This window comes from Poecilia mexicana, unplaced genomic scaffold (assembly GCF_051168715.1).
Source record: "Poecilia mexicana isolate PSO_F unplaced genomic scaffold, ASM5116871v1 scaffold_6, whole genome shotgun sequence".
Lineage (NCBI taxonomy): Eukaryota > Metazoa > Chordata > Actinopteri > Cyprinodontiformes > Poeciliidae > Poecilia > Poecilia mexicana.
In genome coordinates this window covers 10,763,934-10,784,491 of record NW_028263375.1, presented here as the reverse complement: position 1 = coordinate 10,784,491, position 20,558 = coordinate 10,763,934, and the positions used below count along the sequence as shown (strand labels likewise).

Genomic DNA, 20,558 nt, shown 5'->3' with positions numbered 1-20,558 from the left:
CAGTTTTGTGTCCAGTTGTGGAAACATTTCTTTCTGGACATTTTTAATGTCTATTAATGCTTATTCTTTTATGTGCTTATCAACTGTTTCTCCTGTAAGTTCCTGTTCATTTTGTCTCCTAGGTGTCATTCGGCATTTGCTCCATGTTTAAAAGTGTTTAATTTTATTCTGCAGTTCTAAAAGCGGATCATGTGAAATAATTACTTTAATCTGTTAACTTAATTTATGCACCGCAGATAGATCTGTAATTACAGTGTGGAAGTGTGTCCATCATTTTTCACTTTATTTTTTTATCTGGTAAAATGTAATTAGATGTCTTAGTAATTAAAATCTGATAGGATCTGCCAGAATTCAACACAAACTTTCAGTTAATCACTGTTTTACTTATCAAAACTTGAACTTGATCCTTTCACCAACTGGTCTCTCTCTGTTTGATGGTTTGCTGCATAAAGTCCAGTCTGTCACTTTATGACCTATTAATATATTTATGAATGCTGAACTTAGCTGTTATAAAAATAAGGATAGAAACCTAATTCTATCATTTTAGTGTAACCCTTACTCGTGCTTTAATTTGGTTAACTTACTGATTATCTGGCTAATGATATTTAAGAGCAGTGACGTTTTTTTTTTTCCTTTCAACTCACAACACAGTGCATCTGGAAAATATTCACAGCTCTTCACTTTTTGTACATTTTGACAAACTCCGTCAGGTTGGATGGGAGACGCCTGTGCAGCCATTTTCAGATCTCTGCAGATTCACAGGGGGGTTCAGAAGCCACTCCTTTGAGATTTTACATGCTTTGGGTTTGTCGTCCTGCTGAAAAAATGGACCGTCGCTCCAATCAGAGATCAGGAGCGCATTTGACTTTCAAATATCATTTGAACATTCGCTTGCTAGCTGGGCATTTCTATTATTGATGATGATTTCTTGCCTGCAGCTAATCAAAACAGCTAATCTTATTGCAAAATTGAGAGTATAATGAAAAACATGCTTAAATCCTTTTTGTATATCATGTAAAATATTTTTTAGTGGGGGAAAAAAAACACATTTTCTGCACATTAACACTCAGTGGACAGTCAGTGCTGCAAGGAAACACAATCCGCTAATAAAGAAATGGTAACTGGAGACGATGTATTCATCGGGAGCTCTGGTCAGCCGCAGCATGACCCAGATTCCCACAGTGAACAATCAGCTATTTATGTCTATTTCATGTGGCTGAAGAGATGCAAAAAAAAAAAAAGCATGTATGTGGTACTATGGGTAATGTTTTTATTGTTTAGGGATTCATCTCTTCCAAACTATATTGGAAAAAGTGAAGTTTTCCTTCACTTCAAAAGATACAAATCATCACAAGACAATATTTCAGTAAATAATGTATTTCCTTTTTCAAATGGGGCCAGCTTGTTCTGGATAACTTTTTAAAATTAATCAATGAAAAACTACTTGAAAAACTGCATTTTGTTATCTCCAGTTATTTTTGTCAGTCCGTACAGTCCGAGGTTCCTAAAGCTGCTTTGTGATGCAGATGCTGGTGTCCCTTTATAATGTTTAATCTCTTCACATCATACTGTCTATGTGGAGGGGACAGTCAAGAAAAACATAGAAAAAATACATGTAAGCTTCAGATGACATGTTTTTTCAAATAAAGACGTGATCCTTCAAGTTCCAAAAGTGCTCATTTCCTCAACTATACACAATTTTTATAAAACACCAAACAAGTCACAGGTTTCTGTGCTTTAAAAGTTTCACCCTTACCTCTTGTGATTCCTCTTCTAACTGTTTTCTTGATGGCAATACGTTTTTTGGATTAACAAATCCTTGTCAAATGTTATTTTTCCACTGTCATTCATATTGTTTTGTCTTGAGGGAACCTCCCCAAAACGTCCTTCCTTATGCATATGTGCTAAACTTGTCATTTCTGTAGGCATGGTTAGTTGAATCTTGCAACAACTTAAAATATGCTTTGTTTAAAGCATGGACTATCTCTCTGCAGGGTTTCATTGAACTTGATTTTGTGTTTTATGGCAAAAATAATTGACACATAGGAAAGCAGAAAAATACAAAATGTTTTATTGGTACTTTTTTTGCAACATCTATGGGTGCATAAATCATTTCACTGTTATTTCACTTAATAACTTTTGTCACGATTGCTAAAATTCCTTTACATTACAACACATCAGTTAATAAGTCTACAATGCCAAGTTATTTACAAAATATAACAAAAATCTGATCATTATTTTTTTAGAGAATATTTCTTATGTTTGCCTCTCCAGTAATAACAATAAGTGTTGTAGGAGACAACAACTTGTTTATTGTGCAACAAAGAACAACATTATTTAAAAGGTTGCAGGTCTATAACTGAAGAAAGCAAAATGGAGGTTATGAGATTTGATAATATTTAACCTTTGTATGACAGAATGAGCAATGTTACTTATTACTATTGGAAAAAAAAGTAACAATATTAACGGTCTTATTTCAGTCCCTCTGACTGAAAATGTTTACCAAGAAAACATTGAATTAATTATCTTATTTAAATTAAGATAACTTAATTAAAAATAATTAAATTATCTTCAATTTTAAATATATTTTAAGATGATCCTATAAGCTTTACATTTAAAATCCTATAAGCTTTAAATAGTTTTTCAGTCCATTAACAACACCATCTTCAAAAATGGTGAAATAAGTCACATTTTCAGTTTTTTTTTTTTTAATTCTCAACACACGTTTTTGATGCGAAAGAAGAAAACTTGATTTATAAGCAGCTCTTCATTTATGAAGATAGGCATCAAGCCAGAGATCACCTGAAGTTTTCAGTGAACTGCAAAAAAGCAAGAAGGGGGGAAAAAAAATGGAAAACATCAGTTTGTAACCAGGCTGGGGAGCAGGCGAGAAGTGTTGTGAACTGGAAGAAGACATATTATCTCTGCCGTCACTGCTCTGCTCATGCATTTTAAATCAGCTGAAGGACTATTTTCAATTTAGTTTAAATAAATGTGAGTTTCTGCTTCAACTGCCTATCCTGTCTGAGTTATTACCTGACGACGTCAGTCATGCCTCGCCACAACGTTTTCATCTGGTAAGAGATCCCGTGCTTGTCACACAGCGCACGGACCCTCGGAGCAACCAGGTGGTAGTTGTGCCTCGGCATTCTCGGAAACAGACTTAAAAAAAATTTTGAATTAAATTATTAGAAGAGTCAAAGTCAAACCAACTGACGTGATTAATAGTAGAGCTTTAAATCTCTAATAGTTTAAGACCAAATTTCATACCCCACCCACTGAAGAATGGCGATATTAAATCAGAAACAATAGAGAACTCAAAGTGCTAACATCGCTAACGTCACATGAAGCATTTTAAATGCCAACTAAGATATCTGTCAGTGTCTTTGATCTGAGTGGAAACCTTATTAGTATCCATATTTGTCTTGCAAAAGACAATAAACCGCTGTCGACTTACTGGTGTTCGATTTGAAAGTTGAGGTGTCCGCTGAACCAGTCGTTGAAGAAGGACTTCTCTATATTACATGTGGCTTGTAGCTGAAACAGAAAATTGTGCAAATCAACAAATATTCCCTCATAGACTCTAACACACAGCAAAGTCCTTTACGTGTGTCAAGACATTTCTTAGAACCACAGTGGAGCATTTCCACAACTAACAGAGCAAAAAAGTGTTGCTGTGAAGTTTGTGAGAACATAATATCCTGAATAATTAATATTATTTTAGTTGATTGTTTCCCTGAGTCAATAACTTTTGAGTAGCTGCAATGGGAATATAAGTTAATGTAAAGTTTGTTTCTTAATAAATGAATCTCATTTAGCGTGATGAACAGAAGCCTCTGAAATGAGCTTATAGACGTTAAATGCCAGTCTGGATGGTAAATGAAACACTATGCTCAGTTTGCCAGCACGAAATTGAATCTTTAGTGCTTTAAATTATAGGTTGACAGAGATTAGTTTTCTAAGTAAAATGTTTTTAATTTAATGATGATGATTTGAGCAGTTTGTTCGAACTTTCTCTGTGAATCACACAATTTACTTTCTGGCTTTTTTAATCTATTTGTAAAGCACAGCGGCTGTAATTGCTTAGCTGATGAGGTAGAAGGCAAAAAAAAGTGATAATGGAGCACAAAGTAGTGCAAAAGAAAAGTAATACATGTTTGACAGTTGTTAGGTAGACATCTAAAAAGTGTGAACTGCATTTGTGGTCTGGCCAGCCAGATCAGTGAGTCACAGAGACACCTTTGCTGAATTAAAACCAGAAATGTAGGAAAATATGTACGTTTGTAGTTAGGCTTAACTTGACTTGAAGAAAGTTTCAGATTCTACTGTGAGCAACGTTAACGAGTGAGGAGACAGCTTAAGGGGATTCTGGGTCAGGTAAGGTAGACAAAGTAATACAGCACAAAGGATAATAAAAACTAAGGTCAGAGGTCTGCATTGGACACAGATGCAGAATGTCAATCATTTGGTCTGTCTCTCTTCTCACATGCAAGATTAAATATTTCCTTGTTAAAATTATATATTATGGACATATGTATTTAATAAATATACATTTTTATATATAAAAAAAGAATGTACCTGCATAGTAACCCAGTCTCTGTTCTTTTCATGATCTATATTCATTGGAAGATGGTTCATCTGAGTCACCCAGACAAACCAGTGACTCTCCAAAAACCTGCAAAATGAACAATTTTAAAAATGTCGTCTAAAGATTCTACATTTCATACATTTGCAGTTTTTGACATTTTTTTATTAAGATAGCAGAAAACCCAATGCAATGGTCTAATATACATTCATAAAGGTTATGTGAATTTAACAAACATCAACCACAATGTGACTCAGAGGTCAGGATCTTTTGTTCTGTTAAAACTGGTTGATCCGTCCACGGTCAGAGTAAAATAAAAACAATATTTAATGTCTACATAAATTGTGAATTAAATATTAGCATTATCATCATTATTATTTTTCTTAATTATTATAAAAAAAGAATGTCACTGCTAAGAAAAATAAGCTGCACTGTGGTTCAGATAATGATTAGGAATTGGTCAACAACAATATGAAACACTTAATAACAAGGAGTATTTAATGACAGTATATAAATTATTTTTAACTGTTTTTTAGACACAAATAATAGAAAGAACTTCTGGAAACATTTGGGAATATTTTTAATCAGTTGCTAAATGAATGACATTAACAAGCAAGCAACAAATGACTAAATAATTAACAATTCAAATTCTTACCTAACAAAGAGGTTAAGAGCCACAGCGCCGAAAACGCCATATAGGGGCACATAACAGCAGAAATATCGAATATAAAAGGACAAATACCAAGCCAAATCCTTTAAATGACCAAAAAAAAAGAGGATAAACAAAATTTCATTGTTTAAAACATATTTTTTTTCATGTTTTCATGTTTGCAAATCCTGATAAAAAAGACAAAAATACTCTTGAAAATACTTTATGTTGTCCTGTGTCAATAAAATACATTAAAGTGATATACTCACATAAACTTATACCATTTGCGCCTTTTTTTTTAGAAATGTAAGTAATTACATGCACTGCAAAGCATACGGTCCAAAATCTTACCACCCAGTTTCGGCGAGAAATCATGACGTTTAGATTTTGCAGGTTGAAGATGACTGGGACGAGAAGAGGCGGCCCCACTGAAACAGAGGTAAATCATTATGATTATTTATTTTTGTCATGAAAAATTGTTCATCTCATTTCTCATATTCCATGACTTCTGACAAACATACATAAAAAGAAGTACTGGTGCTGGTGATTGTAGGGCATGTGTTTGATCTTCTTCATGCCGTACTGTGAGAGAAATAAGGAGAAAACAGTTTGTGAGCTGCTACGAATTTCTTAAAACACTTAAAACAAATCTTCTTCCAGCTGCTTGCCTCTACAGGCTGAACACATCCGAGAACAAAGACGCCCGACATGTTGACGTCAGGGTCTTTGCTCAGGACATTTGGTTTGGCATGATGATTGTAATGCAGGTGATTCCACCAGCTGGCAGCAGCTCCCTGTAAAACACAGGACTCTCAAAAACAAGAAAAAATTACCAAAAAACGTAAAAGGTCAAAACTACAAAGGTTACCTTTAAATGTCCAATAACAAACTTGTGGACCAGGTGATTCCACTTGGACTTCTTGAAGACAGAGAGGTGACCGAAGTCATGCTGCAGCCATCCAGCCTGCGCCTGGCAAAAAAAAAAAACAACAACAATATTTTCTATAATCTAAGGTGATTTAATCTTCATGTGGCAGGCAATTTTGTTGAACTCACTTGAGATGTTGCCAACATGACAGCGCACAGTAAGGTCAGAGTCCAGCTTGTTCCCCAGTACCAGACCATCATCCAGGCGAGAGCCTCCAGTAGCAGGATGTGAGTCAGATGGAGGCAGAAGAACAAAGGTTTGGCTTTAAAAAGTCCTTCCTTCTCCACCTGGGTGCGTAAAGTTTCAAAATCCTGTATGATGGCTGCCTGTGGCAGAGAAAAGGGAAGCTGTAACGATGTTTTGTTAATGCCTTTTATGAAAAAAAAAAAAACTAATTTGTGAATGAGTAAATATTGTGTGAGTTATCTGAGATTCTTGTGAGACTTGAATTATTTGTACATTTTTGTTTCCGTCCTGGCTTGGCTCTGTCGCTGCCAGCTCTCCAATCAGTAGAGGCTTTAGAAACTTCTGCACAAACTTTTGATCAGGATGGAAAGCTGTGAAAGCCTCCTGAAAAATATAAAAGAGAAATCATGTTATTAGTACAGCTTGGAGTAGAGGAAAATGCCCTGTAACACAAAAGATATTTTCCTCAAACTTGTGTTATTTCATACACCACCACATTCTGATTTTCACTTCTGCTTTTATGATATATTTATAAAAACAAATGAATGACAAAACCTGATAAACAAAGATCATTGTGCTAAAATATTTACCTTTAATCTTTTATATTGGCAAACTGTGACAAGAAAATTATATCAGGCTTTTATATAATTGTCAGATTTATGTCATAAGAAAAATGTTAAATGATCACTAATTGAAGAATTCAACAACACCATTCAAGTCCTCCCTTTGGGAACTTATTGTAAGTGAAGGATGTCCCTGGCTGATTTGTATTTCCTTCCTTTAAAAAGGCCAGAAGCTAAAACCTTTTAGCCTCATAAAGTTGTTCCACCCGCCACAAGTCTAGCTGGAGTTTCGACCTTGTCACAATCTATGCAAATTGGGACATTTTTAGCTACAGTTTTGGCCTCTTTGCATAAATAAATGTCCGCAGAAAAATCTGACGGCTTGCCTTCACCACAGTCTGTAATTTTGAAACCCAGGGGGTCACTGTGTCTCCTCACTAATTCAACATCTGCCACTAATCAGTTCTTTGCCCTTTGTTGGTCCTTTATTATGACGCCTTCAGTGGTCATCGCTGGCACAGTTTTCTCTTTGGTGGTCTTTCTGGTATTGATGCTAAAAAAGTTTCTCCATGAGGTATAATTGTGAAAAAGTGTTTGCCCTCTTACAGTTGTTTTTGTTTTTACTTTTTGTTTATGCTAAAATGCAGGGCTAAATTAAAAGTTCAGCAAAGAAAATTGTCCTCAATCATGTAAATGACCCAATGACACTTTAACAGCATGTTAGCTTGTTAGAAATGCTAATATTTACAAATCGTGGGTCTTGAGCCTTTATTTGGACATTTTACATTTTCAAAACATAAAAATGTAAAATTTAATAGCACAAAATTATTTTTTTTTAATTTAATTTAAAACATAATTTTCAAAATTAAATGTAAAAGTAAAAAAAATTACATTTAAAATGTAATAGAAAAAATCTTTTATTTTTAAATTAAATTTTTAAAATGTAATTTTTTTAGAGGGGATTTCCTGGCATTGAGCTTTATAATCTAAGAAAATCTGCTATGTAAAAACTCCTCTTGTTTACTGCCATTAGAAGTGCAGCTTAATTCACACTGTCAGTCAAATTGATGTAATATATTCATTTCATCTTATGTTAGCAACATTTAATGCTCAAGTCATCCTTCTTTTCGCCTGAAGTGGGAAATTAATGCTAAGAATATTGCACTTCAAAAAACAGCTTTTCAGGTTCAGGTGTCACAAAGAAACTGGATGTAAATAAAATCCACCAAATAACAGGAGTCTTCCCCTGAAGTGTACCACCAGTGCAGAGCTTATTCAACATTGGGAGCACAGAGATAATAATGTGTCCACCGTGTTAGACCATGCAATCAGACGCTAAAGTAATAATTTTGTAATGCTCTGTAACTGTACCTTTTATTATATTAAATAGCTGCAGTACTGTATGAGCCACTCATATTCTCTCATTCTTGTTGAATCCCAATGCAATGTTTTAATAAAGTGCATATCTAACTGCTTCAAAAGACCAGACAGTACTTTTTTTTAATAAGCTTTTATGTTAACTGTTAGTTTATGACTGCATCCTAAAGAGGAGGCATGCTTACCGTAGCATCCTCTCCGGCATATTGGCCGATGACATGAGATCCTCCTGGGTGCCTTTTGGCCCACTGAGAGATGTTGTAAACCTTTCGACTGATGACCAACCACCGGTCATTTCTGCTGCGGTGCTTCTGGACCTCCTCCCAGGAGAAAACACCTGCAGCTTCAGTCTGCTGGCCTCCAACTCCCATACTCCTCTCTCCTGCTGCTGCTGCTGTCTCTGGATCCGGGAACCTGCAGCTGAGCGCTAAACACATGACGTTAGACAAAACGGCGCGACATAATTAATAATTACCTTAGTTTTTAAAAGACAGTCATGCATGCATCTAAAAATCTGTGTAAAACCATACACGCAGAAAGGAAAATGTGCCGTTTTGGCTGCTTTTCAAACATGCATAGTACATTCTAAATCATTCTAAATATGTGGTTTATAGGTATGCCGTAGAACTTTTTTTTTTCTTTTTTCTTTTTACATGGTTGTTAAGCGACATTAGAGAAAAAAACAATAATAATAATAATAAAAAACTTACACTGTTGCTTTTCTCCGGACTTCAGTCACGTCCACAGACCTGTTCACGTTATTTTCTCCCCTCGCAAAGACCGACTTTTAAAAAAGAAAGACCATAAAAGCCATCAGTTCGTTCCCTCTGCTTAGTCACCCTCCTTCCACAGCGCGAACTTCGAGCGTATCATTCGAGGTTTTCTGACCAATCAGCGCGCACCTTTCATCCATTTCAGATGGCTTGGTCGGGGCATCAGGGGCGCAATAAACATACAGGGTCGTCTGAGAGCGCAAAGAGAAAATAATCAGCAGGGGAGGTGTGTCTCACGTAACTTTGGAGATGCTGGACGTTTCCCAGAAAAACGATAAACTAATGCAGTGAAGCAACTGCCGGGTGTAACTCACTGAAATAAACTGATATGCAGCATTTCAGCCTCTCGTTTTGCTGGACTCCTTATTATTAATTTAACACGTGGGAACTTGCCATCAAGTTTTGATGATCATGTGGCTGAAAGAAAAATGTCTAAAACTTGTTTAAAACATTTTAATGATGCTAAGAATGAGAGTCAAAACAAAGGGCTGTTGAGTCTTGGCAAAGAACTGTGAAGCTAGAAACTTTTAGATGATTGTAGGGGAACATAGCAAAAAATTACTCTGCAGAAGTAAATATTAAATAATTAAACTTTAAGGTAAAAAAAAAAGTCATATTTTTATTTTAGTTGGATCAAGCTTCTTTTATATAGCATGAAATAATAGAATGATGCATTAGTGGATGCTTTAGTGACAGAAAAAATATTTTCTTTAGGTTTTGTATTTTGTCATTAAGTTCGAAAATACATGTTATTTCTTCACTTTCCGTAAATACAGAGCTTTCCATTGAAATAAAATTGCCCTTTTTGTCTTCTTGTAAAAGTAGGCCATTTTTATTTTCTCCAAATCTGTTAAATAGACATTATTTACTATTTAATTCAACAATAACAAGGACTTTATGTTAGGTTTTCTTGAAAACTGGATCATGTTCTTAGTACAATTTTATTCATTAAAGTAAAGAGCAAAAATGCCTCTTTGGATTGTAAAAATTCAATGTGGAATCTGATTTGGAAATTGACATTCGATGCTTTGAATTCAGTCGGTTTTTACTTGAGCAACTTTACAACATAAAAGGGTTTAAAAAAGGAAACAAAATAGAGAATAGAAATAGATTTTTTTTTAAATCTGTTTGTGGTAGGCTTAAGAAACCCTGGAAATGATGCTAGCACTTCAGGAAAAGTTGGTTCTGCAAAGCGTTGACTCGGCATAGATGGTGATTAAAAAAAAAAAACATATCGTACATTATCTTCCGTCCACTCTACTCTCTGTGTTACTTTGTGATGGCTGAAAATGTCAATTTATGTTTATCAATTGTATCAGTTATGCTTTGAGGATGTTTTGCTCCATCTCAGGTCGAGATGGCAAGCTTCACAAAGTCCAAAACAAATTTAATGAGGAGCAATATTACCTCACCCTGCCATGTCATGCTGGACCTTAAGAAAGTTCTTTAATAGGACACAAGTTTATCATGCAGTAAGATCATGTTCTGTACTCATGCACACCTTTATCCTTTGCAAAACTTTCCTGAAGAAATAAAGATAAGGCTGGTGCACAATCAGTCATGCCATGGTCACCGTGGTCACCTGATATAGAACAAACTTTCCACAACTAGTCCACATATTTCAAATACATTCATCAGTGTTACTTTTATTGATGTTGTCTAAATCATAATTCATTTTGCGATGAGTCAGCTATTTGAATTTCTCAGGAGAAAAACATGGTAGCTTTATAAAATGTGCAAGGTTTTATGTTTTGGGTGCAAGGAGTGAGGTCAATGTTGTTTTCGTGTGTGTTTTTAAATAATTCTGCCACCATTTACTTGTCTGAAACATTACCAAGCAGTAAAATACACTTTATTACCAATGACTGCGCAATTATTATTATTTTTTTAAATAAATTTTGGTTTTATATTCAAATGTGTAAAATTTCTTTAAAGAGGATTTATTTATAGATGTAATTTGTTGTAACTACTGCAATACCTTATGTTGCAACAGAAGCAAATTCAGACTGACTGCAATTTTTTGGTTTCTTATTGAAACGATAAAAGCGAACCGTTTCTAACTGTAATTCAGTCTCTTAACTCAAAGACGCTTTCGGGTGCAGCTGCAGTTTTGCACATGTGAAACCATTTTAATGCAGCTCAAAGATGATTTGATGCTTTTCTGTGAAAGCAACCATTGCTGGTGCAACAAAGCAGATTTCTAGCACACCTGTCAACTAAACTATCCTTAAGAAAAAAGATGCATGGTTTAGTTTAACAGCAAAGATAAAAAAGAAGGTACATGAGCAGGTCAGCATTTCATTGTTTATTTGAAGATCAATTACAGTTACAGCTGAAGGACTGACAGAAGAAAGTTTATATGGATTAAAAACATCTTTTATGTTTGTCTGTATTAAAAATTATTCATTTTTCATTGATTTTCTTAACAAGAAAATAAATTAATTTACTGTATTGTCCAGTTCACATTCCACTACGGTTAATCAAAAAAAGAAATATAATAAATGCTTCATGCACGGTAAGCATAGCAACTCTGTTATTAAAAAAGGCAAAAAAAAAACAAAAAAACAACAACAACCCTCTAAAGTTCTAATTTAACACCAGCAAAGTCAGAGGTATAACTTGATTTTCAGCCACGCAGATCGGATAGAGAAAAATCTCAGTCCATTTAGAAACATTTCATCACTTATGAAGATACGCATCGAGCCAGAGTTCCCCAGAAGTTTTCAATGAGCTAAGAAAAAAGAGAAAAAAAGGAGACAAAACTAAATTTTAGTAAATCGCAAAACATTTTGGATCTGACAAGCAGCTGTTTTCTATAATGAGAGGTAACAAAAAGAAGGATTTGTGCATTTATTCTCATGATATTTATATTTATTAAGGACATTTTTATTTTTACACATTTTGCAGATTCACCCTGTGAATTATTACCTGACAACATCAGCCATTCCTCGCCACAAAGACTTAATTTCATAAGGGACCCCGTGCTTCTCACACATTGCACGGACCCGCGGGACCACCAGGTGGTAGTTGTGGCGCGGCATCATGGGAAACAGACTGAAGAAAAAGACAATAAATAACAGATGAATCCTCATTTGTGATGTCTCAGCATTTTTCTGCGTGAGTTTGAAAAATCTTACACTCATCTGAAGCGCAAAATCGTCTTGACTTACTGGTGTTCGATTTGGAAGTTGAGGTGTCCACTAAACCAGTCGTTGAACAGGGACTGCTCAATATTACATGTGGCTTGTAACTGAAAAAGATGAGACAAGACTCTAGATATGTTGATACATCATTGAACTGCTACCCAGCAGTTCATCTGCTGGGTAGCTGTAGTTTATAGGCGAGATTAATTAGTGTATTAAAGCTAGCAATAAAACAAAGCACGGTAAAACGCATCAACCTGAACTAAGTCAATATTTAGAGTGTACAGTCTTTGTACACAGATTACAAGTCAACGATCATGTATTGATGAGTGTCTTCAGCTTACAGGGTGCAATAGACTAATGAGCAGAGAACAAGAAACCTTTTGGTCAGGCTCGTGGCACATTTATTAACCCACAATATCTACACTTTATCAATAGTTTCCTATCTTAATCTGGTGAGATTAGGTTTATTACCTGCTGCCAAGATTGCATTAAAACAGACATACGCTTCAGAACTGCAGAAAAAACTGCAGTCCCATCCAAAGAAATTTCCGACATATGCCATATTACTCAAAGTTTTAGTAAAACATCAAAACTATTCTGTTTGTAAATAAAAAATAAATACAATTTTTTCCCCCAGTAAATTAGCCTTACAAAGCCACATCATTTGTATGATTGAAATGATTATCAAGCCTGTGTTTGAAGCAGCTCAACAGATTATAGGAGCCAAATTGTTTGAGGAGGTTGAGTTCTGCAGACAAGCAACATCAGCAGAATACAAATCTTTATTATGACAGTTATATGGTTTTCTTTTATTAAAGCAGGCACCTGCATGGTCAGCCAGTCCTGGTTCTTCTCATACTCAATCTCCATTGGTATGTGATTCATCTGAGTTACCCACACAAACCAGTGACTCTCTAAAAACCTGCAAAACAAGCAATGAAACGCAAACATGGTGTTCATGTGGGGTAAAAGCCCAAAATGGGAAATTATTTTACAATAGCAAATTAGTATGGAATGATGCTTTTGAGAATGAAATAACATCAGTTGTGGAACTAGCATAAATATAACAAACAAAATTAAAATCAAGTGTTGTCTCATTTACAATTAACTGACAATAAACATAAAAACAGACCTCACCCAGCAATTTTTCTCAGTTTTCTTCAGAACACTTACCTGACAAACATCATGAGTGCAAATGAGCCAAGAAAGCCGTACAGAGGGGAATAACAGTAGAAATAGCGAAAGTAGTACGACAAGGACCAAGCCAAGTCCTGCAAAACAAAAGATTCAGATAATCTAAAAACTTTTTTTTATTGTGAAGAATCATTTGTCATTCGTCTTGTGTGGTGGCCAAATATGTGTTTTAGGTAGGCTTAAATTGAAATCCCATTCCGACTTATGTAATGATTCTGCACCGCGCGGTGTCTGGAAAACTTACCACCCAGTCGCGACGAGTAATCATGGTGTTCATTATCTGCATGTGAAAATAAATCGGTATGAGCAGCGGAGGTCCCACTGCAAAAGAAATATTCATTATTCCTGGAAAGCTATTATAATTTTCTAATTAGCTTTTAATGACTCCCAACAAGCATACCGAGAAAGAAGTATTTGTGCTGGTGATTGTAGGGCATGTGTTTGATCTTCTTAATGCCGTACTGTGACAGAGAGAAGGACAGCGATGGGTGAGCAGCTACATGACAGTTTGCATCATGTGAAACATTTTTCCTTTCAGCTGCTTGCCTCCACTGGTTGAGTCTTTCCCAGTACAAAGACAGCCAACATGTTGACGTCGGGATCTTTCTTCATGATGTTTGGTTTGGCGTGATGCTGGAAATGTCGGTGGTTCCACCAGTTGGCTGAAGCGCCCTATAAAAACCCCTCTGTTAGCATCCATGCAGAAATTATTCAAAGGGCAGAAACCTACACAGTCACCTTTAAGTGTCCAATGACAAACTTGTGAACCAAATGATTCCACCTTGACTTCTTGAAGACAGAAAGGTGACCAAAGTCATGCTGCAGCCATCCAGCCTGTGACTGCAGGTAAGAAGGTAAAATAGCATCATGAGATTTACCTTCTAAACAACAAAAAATTAAAAATAGTCGATGAGTTTAAATTACTTGAGATATTGTCAGCATCAGTGCACACAGTAGCGTCATCGTCCAGCTCGTCCCCCAGTACGTGACCATCAGCCAGGCCAGGGCCTCCAGCAACAGGATGTGACCCAGATGGAGGCAGAAGAATAAAGGTTTGGCTTTAAAAAGTCCTTCCTTCTCCACCTGGGCGCGCAAAGACTCAAAATCCTTTATGATGGCTGCCTGGAAGCAGAGAATAAAATAGTTTGTTTGTTTTTTACAGCTTTACTAAGATGTAAAACTGTTGAAATAAAGCAAAAAAATTTCAGTTGCACTAAGAATATTAAGAACATGTTATTCAGCTTGAAACAATGGGGGTTTGATGCTGCAAACACAGATCAGGTTTCAATGTAAAGACTCACGTTTTTTCCCCCGTCCTGGCTTGACTCTGTCACCGCCAGCTCTCCGACCAGTAGAGGCTTCAGAAACTTCTGCACAAACTTCAGATCTGGATGAAAGGCACTGAAAGCCTCCTGTAGAGCAAGCAAATGCATATTGTTTTTTTTTTTTAAACAATTACCCCTCCAAAAGTGACCAAAATGAGCTGATATACTAAAGGACTGCACAAAACATAGCACTATTTGTTTATATTTATGGTGTATGAACCATTTCTTGATTTTTTTAATAAGGTTTTGCTATTTGAAGCCATAGCATTTGTTCATATTTGAGATAAAGAGCTTGAGGTTTATTAATTGGACTAACAAAACACATCTGGAATGAGTCATGAACAAAGAATTTGGACTGCAGGATTTCACAAAAATAGTTCTGGGTTGTGTGTATTTGCATCACAAGAAACACACAAACTGAATGGTTGTCAGTCAACTCTGTAGACACAATACATGTAAATATCTCTCAAATAGGAATTTAATTCATATTTAATTAAGGACATGAATAAAATGGAAAAATAAGAAAATTCTAGACGTATTCAAAAGAGTGCAGATTGCTTATCGTGTGTTTCTGTAACGTTGCCAGGAACAAATGAGTGTGAGAAGCTGTTTTTGGTAGAGTTGATTTTACTTTCTATAATTAATAAAAAGAAAAACAAGAATATCTATTAATTAATGTTCCTTAGGTGACAATCCATATCTAAGTAAGTTTTCCTTCTTATTATCTAGAATGGCAATAAAGAAGAGCATAAACAAACTGCAGCTGGTCTGACTCATATTTAGAGATGTTAGCCATGGGGTGATGAGTTTATTAAAGTTCACACCAATGTTCACGTGACATCACCGGACAAAGATCAAACTTGATTCATTTAGGAATACATCTAAAGCCTGAACTATAGTAACCTATGAAGGAAGTATTGAATTACTTCCTTAAATCAGTGTGGAGCGGCATGGAGGCGATCACTGTGTGGAGCTACTGTGGCACTGAGGAAGCGCATGTCGTGACAGACGACCCTCTGCAAATCTGCATTGTTGGATCGTCATGGTCTTCCTCTTGCAAAGATCCCTTAGATCCCGCATGGAGAGTCAGGAGAGTTTGCTGGCCAATCAGGCATGTGATTCCACAGTCATTAAACCAGAAATGCTTGTCAGCACAACGAAGCACAAAGTGCTGTAAAATTTTCTGGTAGACGACTGCTCTGACCTTTGACTTGATAAAAATATAACAGTAGCTGATGACATGGCACCTCAAGTTACAGCTGACTTGAAACCTTCAAATTAGAGATCAAACAACTGTTTCTCCACTCCTCCTACAGACTCTTTGACCTTGATTTCTAAGTGAAATAAAAACAGAATGTACTTTGATCTAAAAATAGTTCTGTGGACAATAGTCCTGTCTATTTTCTCCCTAGCCCAATCATGTCTCTGGTGATTGGGCTAAGGAGAGGCCTTACAAGTGGCCTAATGCAAGAAATACAACATTTGTAGCCAGTTTCTGAGATATGGTGGCTCCTGTAGCTTTGAATGCAGTTACAGTTCACTGTAAATCCACCCTATAATTCTGAATGAGCTTTGCTTGTACTATTGTTTGTGTACTTTTCCACTTCCTCTGAACTTTAGATCAATATGCTTTCATGAGGCACTAAAAGTCAACTTCTTTAGCAATAACATTTTATGGGGAGGAGAAGCCACACGACTGTCTGTCGGACAGATGTTGCGTCAACAGTCCCCCGTATGATTGTGTACGCAAGATAAGGCAATTTTGCAATAAAAATATTTGCATTGGTCTAATCTTTTGATAAACTTTTTTTTAGGAGGTTTTCATTAGTTGTAAGTCATATCATTTAAATTTACAGATATTTGCATGCTTGAATGCATATCATTGTGTATAATAAATCTATATAATATCAGTTTCACTTTTATAAACTGAATGAATGATATAATTTAGCTTATTATTTAATTTTAATGTTATAAAGATTTTTGTTTTGCTGTTTCTATTATTGCATTGTGAATTTTGCTGATTTGGCAAAGAGAAATTTAGCCAAAGCAGGTTTTCTATATAGACATACTAAATAGTCTTAATGAGGTCAGCCAAACCTTAGATAAACAAGACATGACATATTACACCGTCTCATTATTTATTTAACAGAAAACAAAGCCAAAGTGTGGAAGCCATGTGTGGGATAATAGAGACATGCTTGGTGCTTTCAAAGGAATGAGTTGATGTGCAGCAGCCAGCTGGGTCATTATCTTATCAGTGGCTCAGGACAGATATGAGCTCATACATGAAAGACGTCTGGGGTTTCAGATGAGCATCTAGATGCTGTGTATGGGAATGCCTAGCATAGGTGGGAAAACATAAAAAACAGATTAACTGGAAGTTTAATCAAGAAATCAAGTCTTCCAGAAATGAAAATAATAATAATAATAATTTTCTTTGGAGAAATGTGGTCTAAACTAAGATTTTGAGGCACAATAAACCTCAATTGAGTGAAAACAAACAAACAAACACAAAGGTTTATCCGTACAAGCAACTCATAAAAAATAGTAAAGCACAGTAGTGGAGGGGTGATGATGGGGGCTTGCTTTGCAGCCACAATCCTTGGAGAAAACCTTGTAGCCGTTGATTTTACCGTAAACTCTTCAAAGCATTTTAGAATCAGATGCAAAGATATTTGTTTGACAATTAAACTTGGCAGAATTTGGATCATGCTTTGTGAAAATTATCCAAAGCACAAAGATGCAATGATTCAAAGTTCAGAGTGACACTGTAAAAAAATAAATAAATAAAAAATGTACCAAAGCTTCTTCATAACTAAATGTCAGAGAGAGGAGGACTACTTCTGTACATTTCTGTGTCTACATAGGTGACATGAACATGAAGTGCACACAGGTTCTTAAATTTAGCTTTTTTCTAATAAAATGAATAGTGAACTTGTAATATGTGATATATTATTATTTATCTGAGGCTGTTGATCTATTGATAAAAGTGAGTAAAGATCTGATTATATTCAATATGTGTTGGAAGTAAAAAAAAAAAAAAAAAGAACAGCTTTATTTGCATGCAATGAGATTTTATTTTTAATTTTTGTTTTTTAAGAGAGGTTAGAGATGTTACCGTTGCGTCCTCTCCAGCATAGTGGCTGATGATCCGAGACCCTCCTGGATGCCGTTTGGCCCATTGGGTGATGTTGTAGACCTTTCGGTTGACCACCAGCCACTGGTCCTTTCTGCTGCAGTGTTTCTGCACCTCCTCCCAGGTGTAAACACCTGAAGCTTTCCCGCTGCCAGGCTCTGCAGGCTCAGTCTGCTGTCCTCCACCTCCCATCGCCCCTGCTGATGCTGCTTTTGGACTCACTTGAAGCTCAGGACCAGTTTACCACAGATTGTCACACACCTGGAGGGGGAAAAAAAACAACTTTAGAATATAATCTGTTAAAGGAAATGCTGCAACACACTGAGACACAAGTTAATTAAAACAACAAAAGGGAATTGACATCGTTATGAATTTATGACTGAGCCTGTTAAAGCAACTCTTCAAGCCAGACTTACATCAAATGCATAAAAAATATTCCATCAAATCATCCCTGAATGTTTTTTCGATTTTTTTTTTCAGCTATCGTGTAATAACATTAATAGGACAAACTGTGTAAAACTTACTGTAGCTATTAATCAGATTTGGATGGTTTAAGTCCCTCTGTGTTTTAGTCTCATCACCAGACCAGTTTAAATAAGTTTGCTCCAGCTCAGCACGAATTCATTTTCTCACTGCGAGCATCATAAAACCCATCCTCCAGCTTCCTTCCCTCATAGGCTGCGCTCATCGTCTCATTCACCCCCACCGGGTGCACGAACTTCGTGCGGATCATTCGAGCCTTTCTGGCCAATCAGCACGCAGTTATCACGAACCGAACCGCTGCTGCATACGCGATAGGCTCAGAGAGCTGCTCCTCTGGACATCACCGGGTCAACTGCGTGATCCTGGAAAAAGTTCAGCCGGGGGGCGTGGGTCTGTCCCAGGCACGGACTAAAGGAGATGCGGTGGCATTCTCAGAAAGCATAAACAGATGCTTATCACGTCCTTCCTGATGCCCCTGATGCCCTGGACTGCGGTTCATGTGGAGATATACGTTTCTCAAAACGTGAGACCAACTTTCCGAAGATGCAGTGTTTAAAATGCAGCATAATTGTTTTAAACTTTTTTTAAAATTATTATTTTAAATTAAACTGCTATCTTTTTCGTGATTTTCTCGTGCTTTAATGTCAATAAAATGATTAAAATCAAAGCTACGTTTGTGTTTTTAAACTAAATTGCCGTTTCTTTCGTGGTTTTTCTGGTGTTTTATGCCATTTATTTTTAACTGTCAGGATCGTCTGTGTTTTTTTTCTATTCAGTCTCTTGCATTTCTAATATCTAACGTTTTTCGTTACGATTTTACGTCAAGTTGTGTAGCTCACATTAAGTATATTCAGCAAGCTGGCTGTACAAAATGGTATAAATTTGACCTGTTGGAAAACAAAGAGAAATGGCGACGAACCATTAAAGTTAAGTTATCAAACATAAATAAACTAACCTTCCTTAACGCTGATTTTAAAGGCAGTGGGTATTTGTAATGCACTTTTAAAAACAACAAAGCCTTTGTAGCCACCCTTCTCTTTTCTTAAAATGAAAAGTGAGGCAGATTATAGAGTGCCAGTTTATCAAGCTCAGACAGTTTCTTGTAACATTCACCACATTTAGTTTCCCTTCAGAAACCGTAACATTCACTCACACCTTTGGTCACAGGTCTGGTAAGTTTAATATACGAGTTTCTAAAACATTTTTCCATGAACACCTATGAGCAGCTAAGTGTGTTTTGAGAAACTGAGTAACACTTCTAATCATTTTACAGTGCAGCGTTTTTGATATTGACATAGGTGTTACTTTGACACCTACGTGTTTGGTCTCACAAAACCTGCTCAGGAATGGCTGAAGGAACATCAAAGTCTGTGACCCGATCTCAAAACTCTCCAGGTGCCAGTTTGAAACCCAAACATAATAACCAACTAACTGCATTTTTTAGTAAAGTGATAGGTTAATATGTAAACTGCTTAAACTGTAAAGCCAAAAGGTAAAACATCCAGCATCTTAGACTGTTAGAGATTTTTCAGTATTATCATTTTGTTATTACTTTAGTTCACATTCAGTCTATAGATTATTGTGATTTTCTGTTTAAGGTGTTCTCTTTCTTATGTGTGTATGAACTGACCTGGAGGTCAGGACTGTCTGTTCATCTTCATGTGAAACAGTTAACTCTGTGTTTCTCAGACCCTAAATTTTTATTAACCAGAATACCTCTTAACTGCCTGTGAGCAGTCGTATTTTGTCTTATTGACAGTTTGACCGAGATTTGAACCGGGCTCAGACCTTAGATCAGATATCACACCTGTTACTGGGTTGCTAGTTGTTTGGGTTAGAAGTTTTACGACCTCTGTTGTTTTTCCTGACTGGCCCCTATTGGCTGTTTTTCTTTGACAATAAAACCGGGGCTCACGCGGAAGCAGACCAGAACGCTCTGTGAACGGCTCGGAGGAGCTGTTACCAGAGATTTCTCCTTTTGCAAAAGCTTTGCCATAAAATTCATATACGTTGTCTGTGGTTCTTTTATGTAGATTAAAAAGGAAAAATACCCATCATAGACTTTGCAAATGATCTGTATACATAGTGAAGCTTTTATTTTAAACTCTTGGTTAAAAAAAAAAAAAAGTTTTAATTTGAGTGTGTTTATTCAGTGGGTGAAACATAACCAGTTTCTATAAAAATAGATTTTAGTGAAGCATCTGTGTCCTTAC

General features: G+C 36.1%; 2 protein-coding genes across 2 annotated transcripts; both read right to left on the bottom strand.

Annotated features, from left to right (window-relative positions):
• Nucleotides 1-2,048: 2,048 nt before the first annotated feature.
• On the bottom strand, nt 2,049-9,330 carry LOC106921860 (acyl-CoA Delta-4 desaturase-like). Its single transcript, XM_014993845.2, has 13 exons — nt 8,999-9,330; nt 8,474-8,715; nt 6,622-6,732; nt 6,291-6,488; nt 6,103-6,204; nt 5,903-6,028; nt 5,756-5,816; nt 5,586-5,662; nt 5,241-5,338; nt 4,579-4,675; nt 3,458-3,537; nt 3,037-3,162; nt 2,049-2,819 (listed from the first exon to the last, which is right to left on the bottom strand). Exons 2-13 carry the CDS (start codon nt 8,657-8,659, stop codon nt 2,768-2,770), a joined length of 1,314 nt encoding a protein of 437 aa, XP_014849331.2. The 5' UTR covers nt 8,660-8,715; nt 8,999-9,330; the 3' UTR covers nt 2,049-2,767.
• A 2,021-nt stretch (nt 9,331-11,351) lies between these two features.
• On the bottom strand, nt 11,352-18,534 carry fads2 (fatty acid desaturase 2). The gene is made up of 13 exons (XM_014993848.2): nt 18,387-18,534; nt 17,845-18,123; nt 14,703-14,813; nt 14,326-14,523; nt 14,140-14,241; nt 13,948-14,073; nt 13,802-13,862; nt 13,646-13,722; nt 13,381-13,478; nt 13,033-13,129; nt 12,232-12,311; nt 11,990-12,115; nt 11,352-11,792 (listed from the first exon to the last, which is right to left on the bottom strand). The coding sequence occupies exons 2-13, from the start codon at nt 18,052-18,054 to the stop codon at nt 11,741-11,743; spliced, it is 1,338 nt and encodes a 445-aa protein (XP_014849334.2). The 5' UTR covers nt 18,055-18,123; nt 18,387-18,534; the 3' UTR covers nt 11,352-11,740.
• Between the last annotated feature and the right edge of the window lie 2,024 nt (nt 18,535-20,558).

Excerpts from the sequence above, each read along its gene's own strand:
- LOC106921860 (XM_014993845.2), bottom strand. The coding sequence starts at position 8,659 with ATGGGAGTTGGAGGCCAGCAGACTGAAGCTGCAGGTGTTTTCTCCTGG. Across the intron at positions 5,339-5,585 it reads TTTCTCGCCGAAACTGGGTG|GATTTGGCTTGGTATTTGTC; the intron begins GTAAGATTTTGG and ends GGTCATTTAAAG. Across the intron at positions 3,163-3,457 it reads AACTTTCAAATCGAACACCA|TCTGTTTCCGAGAATGCCGA; the intron begins GTAAGTCGACAG and ends ATTTTTTTTAAG.
- fads2 (XM_014993848.2), bottom strand. The coding sequence starts at position 18,054 with ATGGGAGGTGGAGGACAGCAGACTGAGCCTGCAGAGCCTGGCAGCGGG. Across the intron at positions 12,312-13,032 it reads AGGACTGGCTGACCATGCAG|TTACAAGCCACATGTAATAT; the intron begins GTGCCTGCTTTA and ends CATCTTTTTCAG. Across the intron at positions 12,116-12,231 it reads AACTTCCAAATCGAACACCA|TCTGTTTCCCATGATGCCGC; the intron begins GTAAGTCAAGAC and ends CTTTTTCTTCAG.